The 16,552-nt window shown below is 37.6% G+C and overlaps 1 protein-coding gene and 1 non-coding gene across 3 annotated transcripts; both read left to right on the top strand.

Moving 5' to 3' along the window:
- Positions 1-1,509: 1,509 nt before the first annotated feature.
- On the top strand, positions 1,510-1,613 carry LOC130952080 (small nucleolar RNA R71). Its single transcript, XR_009074265.1, has one exon. It is a non-coding gene; the product is annotated as a small nucleolar RNA R71 (small nucleolar RNA).
- Positions 1,614-8,100: 6,487 nt separating this feature from the next.
- On the top strand, positions 8,101-11,886 carry LOC130940769 (uncharacterized). 2 transcript variants are annotated; one of them, XM_057869004.1, is made up of 3 exons: positions 8,101-8,941; positions 9,050-9,240; positions 10,776-11,886. In XM_057869004.1, exon 3 carries the CDS (start codon positions 10,796-10,798, stop codon positions 11,705-11,707), a length of 912 nt encoding a protein of 303 aa, XP_057724987.1. In that variant the 5' UTR covers positions 8,101-8,941; positions 9,050-9,240; positions 10,776-10,795; the 3' UTR covers positions 11,708-11,886. The 2 variants fall into 2 exon arrangements, with proteins under 2 accessions (XP_057724987.1, XP_057724997.1); XM_057869014.1 differs by having other exon boundaries at positions 9,030-9,240.
- Positions 11,887-16,552: the final 4,666 nt, after the last annotated feature.

The following is a 16,552-nucleotide window of genomic DNA, read 5'->3' as shown; positions in this document are numbered from 1 at the left end:
TGGAGAGGAAGATCCTTGAACTTTAAACACAAGGTGGTCCCCATTCAATTGAAGGACTAGCTCTCCTCTATCAACATCAATCACAGCTCCTGCTATGGCTAGGAAGGGTCTTCCAAGAATGATGGATTCATTCTCATCCTTTCCAGTGTCCAAGATTATGAAATCAGCAGGGATGTAAAGGCCTTTAACATTCACTAACACGTCCTCTACCAATCCAAAATCTTGTTTTATTTACTTGTCTGCCATCTCTAATGAGATTCTTGCAGCTTGTACCTCAAAGATCCCCAGTTTCTCCATTACAGACAGTGGCATAAGATTTATACCTAACCCCAGGTCACACAAAGCCTTCTCAAAGGTCATAGTGCCTATGGTATAGGGTATTAAGAATTTACCAGGATCTTGTTTCTTTTGAGGTAAAGTTTGCTGAACCCATGTATTTAGTTCACTAATGAGCAAAGGAGGTTTATCTTCCCAAGTCTCATTACCAAACAACTTGGCATTCAGCTTCATGATGGCTCTTAGATATTGAGCAACTTGCTCTTCAGTTACATCCTCATCCTCTTCAGAGGAAGAATAGTTCTCAGAGCTCATGAATAGCAGAAGGAGGTTTAATGGAATCTCTATGGTTTCTATATGAACCTCAGATTCCTTTAGGTCCTCAATAGGGAACTCCTTTCTGTCTAGAGGACGTCCCATGAGGTCTTCCTCATTGGGATTCACGTCCTCCCCTTCTTCTTTGGATTCGTCCATTTTGATTATATCAATGGCCTTGCACTCTCTTTTTGGATTCTCTTCTGTATTGCTTGGGAGAGTACTAGGAGGAGTTTCAGTGATTTTCTTACTCAGCTGACCCACTTGTGCCTCCAAGTTTCTAATGGAGGACCTTGTTTCATTCATGAAACCTAAAGTGACCTTAGATAGATCAGAGACTATGTTTACTAAGCTAGAGGGGTTCTGCTCAGAATTCTCTGTCTGTTGCTGAGAAGATGATGGAAAAGGCTTGCTATTGCTAAGCATGTTTCTTCCAGCATTATTAAAGCCTTGTTGAGGCTTTTGTTGATCCTTCCATGAGAAATTTGGATGATTTCTCCATGAGGAATTATAGGTGTTCCCTCACCCATGTAATTCACCTCTGCCATTGCAGGGTTCTCAGGATCATAAGCTTCTTCTTCAGAAGATGCCTCTTTAGTACTGTTGGATGCATTTTGCCATCCATTTAGACTCTGAGAAATCATGTTGACTTGCTGAGTCAACATTTTGTTCTGAGCCAATATGGCATTCAGAGCATCAATTTCAAGAACTCCCCTCTTCTGAGGCGTCCCATTACTCACAGGATTCCTCTCAGAGGTGTACATGAATTGGTTATTTGCAACCATGTCAATGAGTTCTTGAGCTTCTGCATGCATTTTCTTTAGGTGAATGGATCCACCTGCAGAATGGTCCAGTGACATCTTAGAAAGCTCAGATAGACCATCATAGAATATATCTAAAATGGTCCACTCTGAAAGCATGCCAAAAGGACACTTTTTGGTCAATTGCTTGTATCTTTCCCAAGCTTCATAGAGGGATTCACCATCTTTTTGCTTGAAGGTCTGAACATCCACTCTAAGCTTGCTCAGCTTTTGAGGAGGAAAGAACTTGGCCAAGAAGGCCGTGACCAACTTATCCCAAGAGTCCAGGCTATCTTTAGGTTGTGAGTCCAACCATGTTCTAGCTCTGTCTCTCACAGCAAAAGGGAAAAGCATGAGCCTGTAGACTTCAGGATCTACTCCATTAATCTTAACAATATCACAGATCTGTAAGAACTCAGTTAAAAACTGATAGGGATCTTCTGATGGAAGTCCATGAAACTTGCAGTTCTGTTGTATTAGAGCAACTAGTTGAGGCTTCATCTCAAAATTGTTTGCTCCAATGGCAGGGATTGAGATGCTTCTTCCATAAAAATTGGAAGTAGGTGTAGTATAATCACCAAGCATCCTCCTTGCGTTATTGTTGTTGTTATTATTTTCGGCTGCCATCTCCTCTTCTTTTTCAAAAATTTCTGTAAGATTTTCTTTGGATTGTTGTATTTTAGCTTCTCTTAGTTTCTTCTTCAGAGTCCTTTCAGGTTCAGGATCTGCTTCAACAAGAATGTTCTTGTCCTTGCTCCTGCTCATATGAAAAAGAAGGGAACAGAAAATAATAATAGGGATCCTCTTTACCACAGTAGAGAGATTCCTTTATGTGAGTAGAAGAAATAAGAATAGAAGAATGAAGAAGAGAAAAATTTTGAACACAGAGGAGAAGAGAGGGTTCGAATTTTAAGATGAAGAGAAGAGTGTTAGTAATTAAATAAATAAATAGAAGAAGATGAGATAGAGAGAAATTCAAAAATTGTTTTTGAAAAATAGTTAGTGATTTTCGAAAATTGAGAGAAGAAATATAATTAAAATTAACATTTGAAATAATTAGTTAATTAAAAGAATTTTGAAAAAGAGGGAGGTAATTTTCGAAAATTAGAGAGAGAAAAGTAGTTAGGTGGTTTTGAAAAAGATAAGAAACAAACAAAAAGTTAATTAGTTAGTTGAAAAAGATTTGAAAATCAATTTTGAAAAGATAAGAAGTTAGAAAAGATTTTTGAATTGATTTTGAAAAATATATGATTGAAAAGATATGATTAGAATTTATTTTTGAAAAAGATTTGATTTTTAAAATTAAAATTGATTACTTGACTAACAAGAAACTAAAAGATATGATTCTAGAATTTAAAGATTGAACATTTCTTAACAAGAAAGTAACAAACTTCAAATTTTTGAATCAATCACATTAATTGTTAGTAAAGTTTTCAATTTTCAAATAAAGATAAGAAAAAGATTTTGAAAATGAAATTTAAAAAAAATTTCGAAAATAATAAAAAAATGAAAAAGATTTGATTTTTGAAAAAGTTTTAAAATGATAGGATTTTTAAAATTAAAAATTTGACTTGACTTATAAGAAATAGCTAAGTTTTAAAAATTTTTGATTAAGTCAACTCAAATTTTCGAAAATTATGAGTAAAATAAGGAAAAGATATTTTTTATTTTTCAATTTTTAGTGATGAGAGAGAAAAACACAAATATGACCCAAAACATGAAAATTTTGGATCAAAACCAATGATGCATGCAAGAACACTATGAATGTCAAGATGAACACTAAGAACACTTTGAAGATCAAGATGAACATCAAGACTTATTTTTGAAAAATTTTCAAGAAAAAAAAAACATGCAAGACACCAAACTTAGAAATTTTCAATGCTTAGACACTATGAATGCAAAAATACATATGGAAAACAACAAAAAACACAAAACAAGAAAATTTAAAGATCAAACAAGAAGACTTGTCAAGAACAACTTGATGATCATGAAGAACACATGCATGAATTTTCGAAAAATGCAAAAGTTTTTAAAACATGCAATTGACACCAAACTTAAAAATTGACACTAGACTCAAACAAGAAACACAGAATATTTTTGGTTTTTATGATTTTATTAATTTTTTGGTTTTTTTTTTCGAAAATTTATTTTTAGAAAAACGAAAACAAAGACAATTTTTTTTTGAAAAATTTTTTGAAAACTTTTTAAAAAGAAAATTACCTAATCTGAGCAACAAGATGAACCGTCAATTGTCCAAACTCGAACAATCCCCGGCAACGGCGCCAAAAACTTGGTGCACGAAATTTGTGATCATCAACAATGGCGCCAATAGACTTGGAGCTCTCAAACGTGAATCACACTTTGTCACAACTTTGCACAACTAACCAGCAAGTGCACTGGGTCGTCCAAGTAATACCTTACGTGAGTAAGGGTCGATCCCACGGAGATTATTGGTATGGAGCAAGCTATGGTCATCTTGTAATTCTCAGTTAGGCGGATTCATATGGTAATAATGGTTTTCGAAAATAAGGATAAATAAAACTTAAAATAGAGATAGAGATACTTATGTAAATCATTGGTGGGAATTTCAGATAAGTGTATGGAGATGCTGTGTTCCTGTTGAATCTCCGCTTTCCTACTGTCTTCCTCCAATCATTCTTACTCCTTTCTATGGCAAGCTGTATGTAGGACATCACCATTGTCAATCGCTACTTCCCATCCTCTCAGTGAAAATGGTCCAAATGCTCTGTCACAGCACGGCTAATCATCTGGCGGTTCTCGATCATGTCGGAATAGAATCCATTGATTCTTTTGCGTCTGTAACGACGCCCAACAATCGCGAGTTTGAAGCTCGTCACAGTCATTCAATCCCTGAATCCTACTCAAAATACCACAGACAAAGTTTAGACCTTCTGGATTCTCAAGAATGATCGCCAATAATTCTAGCTTATACCATGAAGATTCTGATTAAGGAATCCAAGAGATATGTGCTCGATCTAAGGTAGAACGGGAGTGGTTGTCAGGCACGCGTTCATAGGTGAGAATGATGATGAGTGTCACGGATCATCACATTCATCATGTTGAAGTGCAACGGATATCTTAGAATAAGAATAATCTGAATTGAATAGAAAATAGTAGTACTTTGCATTAAAACTCGAGGTACAGCAGAGCCCCACACCTTAATCTATGGTGTGTAGAAACTCCACCGTTGAAAATACATAAGTGATGGTCTAGGCATGGCCGAGAGGCCAGCCTCCAAAACGTGATCAATAGTCTCCTAAGATGAACAATAGATTAAAACTGAGACCAAAGATGTCTAATACAATAGTAAAATGTCCTATTTATACTAGACTAGTTACTAGGGTTTACAGAAATAAGTCTAAATACAGAAATCCACTTTCGGGGTCTACTTTGGTGTGTGCTTGGGCTGAGCTTGAGCTTTACACGTGCAGAGGCTTCTCTTAGAGTTAAACGCCAAGTTGTAACGTCTTTTTGGCATTTAACTTTGGTTTGTGACGTGTTTCTGGCGTTTTACTCCAGAATGCAGCATGGAACTGGAGTTGAATACCAGTTTGCGTCATTTAAACTCGAACAAAGTATGAACTATTATCTATTGCTGGAAAGCTCTGGATGTCTACTTTTCAACGCAGTTGAGAGAGCGCCATTTAGAGTTCTGTAGCTTCAGAAAATCCATTTTGAGTGCAGGGAGGTCAGAATCCAACAGCATCAGCAGTTCTTTGTCAGCCTGAATCAGATTTTTGCTCAGGTCCCTCAATTTTAGCCAGAAAATACCTGAAATCACAGAAAACACATAAACTCATAGTAAAGTCTAGAAATGTGAATTTTGCATAAAAACTAATGAAAACATCCCTAAAAGTAGCTAGATACTACTAAAAATAACCTAAAAATAATGCCAAAAAGCGTATAAATTATCCGCTCATCAAGAATCACGGTTAGAAAGTGCGGTGAATTGGGTTGCTCTTCAAGAGAATCTGATTCACTGTGCACAAATGTTAACCGGTGTCGAGCTTGCCTGAGATGAGTTAAAGTGTTTTCAATCTCAGCATCAAAAGGGGCTAAGCTTGGGTCTGGAAGCGACCGTGTCATTCAACAGGAAAATCATAGAAATCATGCAATTATCAAAACCAAACAAGAGTAAAAAAGTAATCAAAAAGCAAGCTAACAATTAACAACTACCAAAAACTACCAAAACAAAGGAACTAGCTACCAATTAGTGTCAAATGGCAAACAAAAAGAAAATATTCACACTATTTATATATTCACAACAACAAAAAATTTGGCACTCAATTGCATAAGTTATTCAGAAACGGTGCCAAAAACTTGACAATAGCCGGATCATCGATTAGGAATTTCTTAAGGATAAAAATCGCGTTACAAGTATATTCCCAACCGTCAAAGTAACTTCCGGTAAAAGTCTAGAATAAAGAGTGTCACAATTCAATTCAAATAACTGGGAGTTTTACCTCTTGGGTCGTCTTTTCACAGAACTAGCAATTACGAGTGCACAAGTTTGGTTGTGAAATTGGGGGTTTCCAAGCATAGAGCAAAAATTAAAGGAATTAAAGAATCAATAGCTAAAACAATGAATTAATAAGAATAAAAAATAACAAGCAAGTAAGTGAATAATAGTAACGTATCAATAATAGCGCAATAATGAACTAATAAGGAATCAAAGAATAATTAATGCTAAATAGGAGAGAACAAGGTCAAAACTAGTGAAAATGTGGTTCAATGCATAGGAGGAACCTTGGCTTGGGGTTGGGGATTAAGGAATCCTTTCCTTGTCATAATCACAACTATGGCAATTACAATGAGTTAATCCTACTTAGTTAACTCTTAACATCGAGAGTAAGTCAAGTGAGTATAATTGTTCTTAATCCACAAATTCTAGCTAACTTACTAATTTACTTAGTAAAAAGCTAGCGTTAGTGGAAACAAGAGCAACTAACAATCCAAAATTACCATTAAATGTCAGACATTATGACTCTAATATCCTATGTATCTATTTTCCAAGCCAAGGAGTGAAAATCTATTCCATATTCAAAATTGACATTTTCACAAACATTTAGTGGGCATAATGACCAAACATGATAAAATTGCAAAAATACTTAAAACTATAACCAACCATAAAATACTTAAAACACTAATATAAACCTTAATTAAACCCTAAGAAGGTTGAGAGAAAATCTTAAGAAAAATGCCTCGTGTTATACTGTTGAATAACAAGCCCTCAATTATCTAGTTAGAGAGAATTCGTGTGCTTGGGAGTCCCTGATAATTAAAAAGAAACCAAGATTTTAAAACTAAACTAAAACTTCCTAAAAACTATCTAATATTGTGTATGTATGATATGGTATGTTGTCCCCTTATTAGCTCTTCTATTTCAGCTTCAGACCTTGTAAAATTGGGCCAAAGGCCCCCAAAATCGTGAGTCACATGACTTTTTAATGAAGTCACGCGGCAGGACTTGTGCGTACGCACAGGGTTGTGTGCATACACACACTGGCTGAATCTCATCTTGTGCGTATGCACAGGAAGGTGTGCACATTGGTGTGCTCTTCTTCTTTGTTTCTTCATGTGTTCTCCCATTTTGCATGCTTTTCTTCCATTTTTCCCAAGCCATTCTTACCTATTGAACCTGAAATCACTCAACAAAATATATCAAGACATCGAATGAAATAAAAGTAGTATTAAATTGATCAATTAAGGCACAAAAAAGCATGTTTTTACATTTAGGTGTAATTTAGAGAGAAATCACAAAAGTATGCGATTTAAGTGAATAATTGTGAGTTTATATGATGAAATCCACTCAATTCAAGCTAAAATTTACCATCAAATATGGACTCATCACTTATTTCTGTAAATATTTATAGACTTTATTATTTATACTAACAGCCCCGACTCACAAGAGTCATCGGACACACCTGTGATCTTACTGCTTGCTTGTCCTAATGCGGAGAACTCAAAGATGATCACGCTAGTTCCCATCTACAGAATAAGAGAAAGTAAGGGGCGAGAACCCAAGGTTTCTAGTAGGTTACTAAGCAGAAAACTAGGGGTTCTATAGCCTTAGTTAAAATGTTTGTGTAGTTGTGTCGATAAGTCACGCAAACAAGGACATGCACAAGTATACAGCATAATAGTAAACAAGCAAAGAATCATGAAACATAGATAAATCACAGTCACAAAAAAATGCAGTAATCAAGTATGATGCATGCTTGGTCCTATGCAAGCCATAAGCTCACGCGTCAGTTGATTGCTCGCAACCTAACATTACTCGGGACTAAGCCTGAATATGGTTTTCCCAACTGTGTATGTTCTACATACGTGCCTAATGGACAAAGCCACGTGCATTTTGGCAATTGCCAATCGTCACAGAGCTTGACACCATAGTATGCTAACAGTTGGAGAAACAGGTTTTGACATAAAGTGGGCATCCCCACATCTTATGGTTCTAGTTCTGTCGAAGCAAACACTCCTTCCCAGATAATTTCTTAGCACATTAGGGTTTACAATTTTCTTTTTTCCACGACACTTTTCAAATAAACTTTATCCCTAAGGGACTTCTCTGTCCTTTTCTTTTATAAAAACTTGTGCTCGGTCTCTTCTCTTAAAATCTCTTAGCTTTTATCACATTTATTATTTTGTACTTGATACTTTTATATATTTTTAATTTTGCCCTTTTGTACATAATTTCTCTTTTTACTATTTTCTTTAGTTTTTTAGTGACGCTTTCACCACTGATGTTATTACTTTACCATTTTATCTTCGTATCCTACCGTACAAATCAGACCCGACCCGCCCTAGTCAGAAGATGGATACCTAATCTTCCAGCCACCATGCCGTCACCACGAGAACGAGGCGTCGCGGTTGGATGCTTCCACTTCGCCTCCTGAAGTTGAAGACTTCGCCGGCTCCACCGCTTCTTTCTGGTCATCGCAAAGGAGAAAGAAGGACCGCACTATCTTCAACTGCAGCTCGCCATGCCACTAGCTGCCGTGGCACGCCTCGCCTCCTCCGTCTCCGTTTGCTCGTCGACTCTCGCCGATTCCACTGCTGCGCATTGGACCGTCGCGTTTCCTGACCCTTGCTCAGTTTGCTGCTTGTTTCGGAGTGTCTGGAACGGTCCTGGTTCTTGGGTTCGAGCATGACCCGCTTCTGTTTCGCGACCTTCATTCTCTTTTTCTTTTTTAATTAGACCCGCGTGCCCGCCCTGTTTTGAAATTCTGAAAATCTTCAACCTCGCTTCTTCAGAGCTGCTCATCGTCCCTGGGTGTTGCAAGAAAACTTCCATTTCCGTCCTACTCAGCGCTACAACGGCGACGTGCGAAGAAGAACCTTTTCGCCGCCTGGCCAAGCGATTTCCCATCACCGTTGCTTCCTTCTTGCAGGCCTTGTGGATTGATCAACTCGGTTGTGGCAGATCGTCCGGTGCTTCCGGTCACCGCCTCGTCGCATCTGCTCCGCCTCGTTGCATCTGCTCCACCTCGCTGCTCCAGATTGAAGAACATCCTCTATCGCTACTTCGGGTAAGAGTGGTCTAGGTGGAATCAAAGTTTGCAGTCTTGGAGATCTCATCTATGTTGAGAATTTATTTTTATTTTTATTTTGTCTCAGCAATGTTATTATTCTATTAGGAGCAAAGCTTGAAGTGGACTTTCCCTAGATCGTTGGGTGATCCACGTGGCCCATTCGCGAGAATTTTCCCTCCTTTGCACCAGAGAAGAGCCATCTACATTTTTGGTTGCAATAACAATAACGAACCTATCACGTTTATTTTCTTTGCAGTGACGAGCAAACAAAAACCATCCCCGTTATACTGTTTCGGGTAAGCATGTGTTACCAAAATAATCTCACACACACACATATTTTTAAGATCTGCGGTCGTTATTATACTGCTTTGTTTTTTAAAAAGGAAGATAAAAATCTTTTTTAGGATGATACTACTTGGTAGTTGCAATGTCCCTTACCATGGGAATGCACACCTAGTGTTTGATGTAATTCCTCGTAACACATGGGTGTGCTTCTTCTTTCTATATTTCCAAGATCACATTCTTTTTCGCCTCTTACTCCATTTCCATACATTCCTATGCGTGCCCACCTATTGCAATCTGTGTGTAAAGCAGTTAGAACTTTTTTCCCCATTCGTGAACATGCTGCCATAGTTGTATAGTTGCATGGATTATGGATAGGGAGAACTATGCCGTGTTCTGAAGTTAATGCATAGGGATTAGTAAATAAGTTAAGAACTTGTACAAATTTATGCTGCTTTAACCAGTTGCTACAAATTTGGAATGGCTGGCCTTCAAAATCTAACCAAATATAACCTTGTTCATGCATATTAGTTTTATGCTGCAATGCATAAGTCTTGATTATCTAGCTGTCAAATCTTATTATTCTATCATATGAATGCGGTTATTTATAGAGCTTTGGTTTCATTGTCCAAAGGACTTATTTTTTCTTGAGGTCCAGTTCATGCTTGTCATTTGTTTGAAAAAGGTGATCAAGTTAATACTTAGAATTTTGAGGATTATTAAAGTATGATGTTTGTGATTTTTAATGTCGGAACTGTTAGGCTAAAGCCTGTCATCTTGATGCCGTTAACAGACCTTGCAATCCACCTTGCTTGAGTAAATTTTCTTGAGAATGTATTAAATATTCTCTAATATAGAATCTAGTCCTCAAATAGACACAGTCTGACATACTTTTGTAAATTGAGCATAACTTTGTAGATGCTTACTCTTTTAATATGGTTTCAATGCTATGGTAAACCCACTTAAACTGATGTTTGGGTGCAGAGGAGTGTTTTGTTCTTGACTTCTCATGGTTTTAGCCATGATTGTTTGTCACTAAAGCCTGTGCAATACATGTATTAGTCACGACGATGCTAATTTATCATTATTCTTCACTTCTCTCTCTCACAAGCATGCACATGAACAGAAGACACTTTATCATATTAGCTTTTCTGGGAAAATTGACGTTGATGTACTTCTAGTTCCCCAACTTGGACTTAATACAGTTTCTACAAGTTTTAATCATAGTTCCAAGAGTAAATAGTTACAAGAACTGAGAGAGAAGAAAGATTTTGTGCCATCGAGAGCAATTGGTAACTCTACAAAATCATTGATTAGTTGTTAAGACTAATGAATTCAAACTTGTTGTTTAATTATGCTTCCTTATTGTACATATACATTTTAGGGACTATAGATCCCAACCATAAATGTGATTCCTGAATTTATTAAGTCATATACTGGTTTTATTGTCCTTATTATATTTATGCAGTTCCATAAATAGGAATTTTTTTGCTGAAACTTTTATTGTTGCTTGTGATACTAATTGTGATTAATGTAAGTTGTCTCATAGGCACCCCAGGTGAAGCTTTGATGACTGGTACTCCGGCAGTTAGCAGCTTAAGAGCAGCTTTCTCGTATTGTGTACAACAAGTGCGTAGCTATGATTATCATCACTATCTTTGCCTTCTTGAACTGCCCCCATCTATGCGGAAGGCAGCATTTGCACTCCGCGCCTTGAATGTTGAAACATCTAGAGCTATGGATGTAGCTTCAGATACCAGGATCGGTCTTATGCGCCTTGTATGGTGGCAAGAGGCCATAGACAAAATGTACTCCAATAAATTGATTGAACACCCAACAGCGCAGGCCCTTTCGTCTGTGATAGCAGAGACCAAGCTTAGTAAGACATGGTTGAAACGATCTGTTGAAGCCAGGATCAATGACGCAAGAAGAGAGGACACTGAAATGCCAGAAACCATTCAAGAATTGGAGAAATATGCTGAGGACACAGTATCAACCATGCTTTACTTGACCCTTCAAGCTGGTGGGATCAATTCAACTGCAGCAGACCATGCAGCCTCACACATTGGAAAGGCCAGCGGCATTCTCCTTCTCCTCAAATCACTGCCGTATCATGCAAGCCGCAACCGCCATTTTTCTTACATACCAACTGAAGTGGCATTCAAGCATGGTTTGATAGTTAAACAAGGCGGTCGAGACGAGGTACGATTGGATCCTCGTGAGGGGCTTCGCAATGCTGTTTTCGACATGGCATCGGTAGCCAATGCTCACTTACAGAAAGCTCGGCAGTTGGCCAAGAGTGTCCCTGCTGAGGCAGTTCCAGTGCTCCTGCCAGCAGTGCCTGCTGAGGTTATCTTAAATACCCTAAGTAAGTTCCAATTTGATGTGTTTGATTCAAGGCTAGCAAAAGGAGTTCTGGGAATACCCCCTTTGTGGTACCAACTCAAACTGAAGTGGGTTTCATGGAGAGGAAAGTACTGAGAAGTTATGTTATGTATCCTATCTCAAATGTTAGAAATTTTTCATAAAATTTCCCCCTGATTAGAAGAGATAGCTTCTATATTTTGTGTCTTAATAAAAGATACGTTTCTTGTGTTCAAAGACAATAACTAAGGTGATATTAACTTATTAAGTATCTCTGGAGATTATTTGATTTCAAATTTCAATCTCAAGCATTAGTTTGTACTTGATCCATATTTCATTATTTCATGTACCTTGTTGACTTATTTACAATTGCTATTTAGTCCAACAAATTTCTGTGGAGGTTGATGGATACAACTTACCCAGCTGGCAGCCAGGAAACACAGGACCCACGAAACGTTAAATCAAATATGAAATCATTAATCTAAGACCACATATTAGGGGCCAAGTTGAAATAACAAATGTTCCTCAACTAATCTTGTGGTGTGGTTTTAACCAATTAAAACTAAGCTTGACACATAATATATAATTAGATATTTTAATATTTCAATTCAATCCTTTTCTTCTAAGAATGCAATACTATCATTCCTAGATTCTTTCAATATTTAAACGATAACTCCTGAAAAAATCTCGTTTTAAAAAATGTTGTTGTGGTGTTCATAATTGCCTGTCGTTGTCATTCTTATATAGAAAAACAATCGAGGTTAGTAGGCCGCAATAATAGTTCAATGGGAAAAGATTATTAATATAGGACAAAATATGAAGCATCAAAATTCTTGTGCTACCTTTCCTTCTCAAGTATGTTGTTTATTGATTAGGAGAAATCACGAGCTCATAATCTTAGTTTGGACCTTATCACATTTATCAGAAATTTGACTAAAATATGCAAATAGAATAATAATACACACTGCTCACCGATCTTGTGATGAAAGATGGAAAGCAAACACAGTACCAGAGATATTCTATCTAATTGCTTAATGTTTATTATAATTATATATATGCAATCACCAACAAACAATTTTAATTATTTTTAAAAGTAAAATATAGCTATAAAAATTTTCAATGAAATGTGAAATACATGTTGAAATATCGAAGTAATGGATTTCGGTTGTTATTCTATTGTTTCTGTTTCGTAGAATATTTTAGTATCCACAATCATTTAATAGATGCCAAGTTTATTATAATAGATATAATATTTATATTTATCTATGATATAGAATTAATGGATAGAAGCTCCGCCAAGTTTCTTTATTAGAATATATCTAATTCTCTGTGGAATTAGTGGATAGAAGCTCTGCCATGTTTCTTTATTATAATATATCTAATGTTATCTGTGGAATTAATGGATAGAAGCTCTAATATTTATACTTTCGGTATAAAATAAGAGGTCGACAAAGTATTTTTTTTTTTTTTTTTGTGACTTAAAAGAAAAACACAACAACTAAGAAAGAAAAAATAAATAAGAAATTGCTTAAGAAAGGTAGTCTCGCTGAATACTATTCTCAAACTCTTTTTAAGGCAACGGAAGTTCCAATTGGAGAGAAAGGGTTCTCATTGCAGTCTTTGTCATGATGTCTACTACTGTATTTACATCTCTCAAGATCAATCGAAGATTAGCACGCCATTTCCAAGACATGATATCTCGAATTTTTAACACCAAAGGATTAATAAACCCAAAGCAATCATGTAAATTATTGACAATAGTAAAAGCCTCCACACAGTCTGTTTCGCATATAATGTCTCTTTGTCCCGAGTTCCATACTAAAAGAAAGCCTCTCCAAATAGCAAATAACTCTCCTTGCAAAATGTTACGACTCTCAATTGTTCTCAGACAACCTCGTTGCCACCTTCCCTTCCAATCTCTACTAACACAAGCAAAACCAACTCGAGCACCATTGCCAGGATAGCTAGCATCACAATTAATCTTAAAAGTACCCACTGAGGGGGGAATCCAATAGCCACTAATGGTGGAAGGGATAGACAGTCGTTGCAACTCAAAAATATTTCGGAACTCTTTTTCTAAGGACAAAGCCATACCAATCACCTTGTCTGTGGTCCAATGCTCATGAGGATGAAAGATCTCGTTATTCCTCGAACGCCAAATCCATCAAAGACCAGAAAAGAATCTAAAGGGGCGTTGTTTGCTGTTATGTAAGAACCAACTCATCAAATCCACTGGTTGATCGGAGATCCCTAAAACTTGCCAAACTAGTTGGACTTTTGGACAATCCCGAATACAATGTAAAATCGATTCCTGACTTGAGAAACATCGTGGACAGCTATCCGTGTGCGAAATGTTCCTCCTAAAACAAAATGCAGCAGTAGGAAGAGCCTCCCGAAGGCATAGCCAGGCCAAAAATTTGTGCTTTTTCGGAACATGTTGACGCCAAAGCCAAAGCCAATTACTCCTATCCTCCTAACTAAACATCTTCTTACTGAGACACAAATAACCACTACGAGTATCATAAACTTTTGAAGCCGCACCAGTCCAACACTAACCGACCTCTGAACCAGCTTGAACATCCGGGTTGTAAGAGTTAATGTTGCTCTGCAGAGACTGATTCAGAGGAGAATAGATATTCTCAAAGTTCCACTGTCCAGATGACCAAAGGTCCAAGATCCTGAGATCCGAATAAAAAATGTGAACATAATTCATCTCCTGACACAGTCGCCCCTCTCTTCTCCATTTAGAAAACCAAAAGTTCTGATCTAAATCCCCAATGCACCAAATAAAACCTTCCTTCAGGATATCCCAAGCTCGACATATACTCTTCCAAACATAAGATCCCCTTCCTCGAGACCGACTGAAGCAATCATCCTTAGAAGAATGGTATTTTTCCGTCAACAGTTGAACCCATAGCTTGTCCAGATGGTGAAAAAGTGCCAAACTAGTTTTTCAAGAAGAGAAATATTAGCACAAAAAGGATATCTAATTCCCAGACCTCCAAACTTCTTAGGGGTGACCAACACTTTTTAGTTAACTAGATTCAGGCCTCTATCATCAGCTTGACCCTTCCATAGAAAGTTTTGCATCTTGGATTCGATCTTATTAGTTACCCCTTTAGGGAAGAGAGATACTTGCATGCGGTAAGTAGAAATCGCAGTCACTACCGAGTTAAGCAAACAGAGTCTTCCTGCCTTATTAAGCAATCTCCCTTTCCAGCTGGCTAGCCTTCCCCGAATCTTGTCCAGAACATCGTTGAAAGTTGTGCGTGTCACCCGAGAGTGATTAAGGTTCACCCCTAAATACTTGCCCAAGTTCTGGACGAATCTGATGGAGGACACTCCAGTGAAAAATCTCTTTTCTTGTCGCTGAAACATTCCTGGAGCATAGTACTTTAGATTTCTCCACATTAACCTTCATCCCAGAGGCTCTGCAGAAATTTTCCAAAGCTACCATTACAGTTTGAACTTGCTATTTTTCGGCTTTACAGAAAAGAAGCAAATCATTGGCAAACATCAAATGAAAAATTCTTGGACCCCCTCTAGAAACCGCAACCGGCTTCTACAAGCCCTTATCAACTTGCTGATTAATAGAACAGGACAATCTCTCCATACACAACACAAACAGATACGGTGATATAGGATCTCCTTGCCTAAGACCCCTGCTCGGAGTGAAGCTATTTAATCTATCCCCATTCCAGAGGATAGACAGTGAGAAAGCAGTGATACAACGTATAATCAGATTGACTGTTGGAGGAGGAAAGACAAAACTCACAAAGGTCTGTTTCAGAAATCCCCAATCCACTCTATTATACGCTTTCTCCAGATCAATCTTAAAGGCCAGGGTACCTTTCTTTGACTTTGTCTTCTTCATGAAATGGAGAACCGCTTGTGCTACAATGATGTTGTCTAGGGTTCCTCTCCCCGGGATAAACCCTCCTTGAAGGGGCTCAACAATCTCTTTGAGATGGGGACGAAGTCTATTGACCAGGACCTTCGTTATAACTTTGTAAACCACATTACAAAGACTAATAGGTCGGAAATCCTTCATGAAAACCGGGTTTTCTACCTTCGAAATAAGAACCACAAGAGTTTCCATCATCCTTGGATCTATATCTAAACCAGAGAATACATGACGAACCATAGTCCAAGCATCAAAACCAACAATCTCCCAGTATTCTTTAAAGAAGAAAGCCTGAAACCCATCAGGGCCCCCGGCGCCTTAAAAGAAGGCATATTGAAAACAGCTGACTTAACTTCTTCCAAAGTAACTGGCGCTGTGAGGCTACAACAGGCTTCATTATTCAGGGAAGGCAGCGGCACATCACCAAGACAACCTAAATCTACATCCTCCGACTGGCAGAATAGGCATTTATAAAAGGATTCAGCTTCCCTTCTAAGGACATCCGGGTCCGTTTCCCACACCCCATCTTGAAGAAAGAGACCATGAATCTTATTATGTTTTCTCCGCACAAGAGTCTGGACATGAAAGAACTTGGTATTTCTATCCCCGAATTTTACCCACTGCTCTCTGGATTTCTGAAACCATAGAAGTTCCTCCTGCACAAGCGTGTTATTAAATTCCTCAATCAGCTGTTGTTCTTTTTGCCGTATAGACAAATCTTCCATTACTTCTAGTCGCTTCTGAAGGAAATTAATCTGTCTCTCCAATTCGCATTTCCTAATAAAAATGTTACCGAACACTTTAGAATTAAACTCCAAAGAGTTCTTCTGCAATTCTGAAAGCTTGCTATGCATCTCTCCGTAACTAGCCTGCCATGACTGGTTCACAATATCTCTGTAACCCGGATGAGTTGCCCAAGCCACAATAAACCGAAAAGGTCTATTCTTTTTCAGTTGGGGATGACCTGTACAGCGCACTAGAATCAGACAATGATTAGACTGAAACCTATTTAAAATTTCTGCATAAGCCTCTGGAAAGAGAGATAACCATCCACTGTT

This window comes from Arachis stenosperma, chromosome 1 (assembly GCF_014773155.1).
Source record: "Arachis stenosperma cultivar V10309 chromosome 1, arast.V10309.gnm1.PFL2, whole genome shotgun sequence".
NCBI classification, from domain to species: domain Eukaryota; kingdom Viridiplantae; phylum Streptophyta; class Magnoliopsida; order Fabales; family Fabaceae; genus Arachis; species Arachis stenosperma.
This window is presented reverse-complemented; position numbering and strand designations above follow the sequence as displayed.

What these genes read in the sequence shown, in the direction of transcription:
- LOC130940769 (XM_057869004.1), top strand. Translation starts at nt 10,796, where the DNA reads ATGACTGGTACTCCGGCAGTTAGCAGCTTAAGAGCAGCTTTCTCGTAT.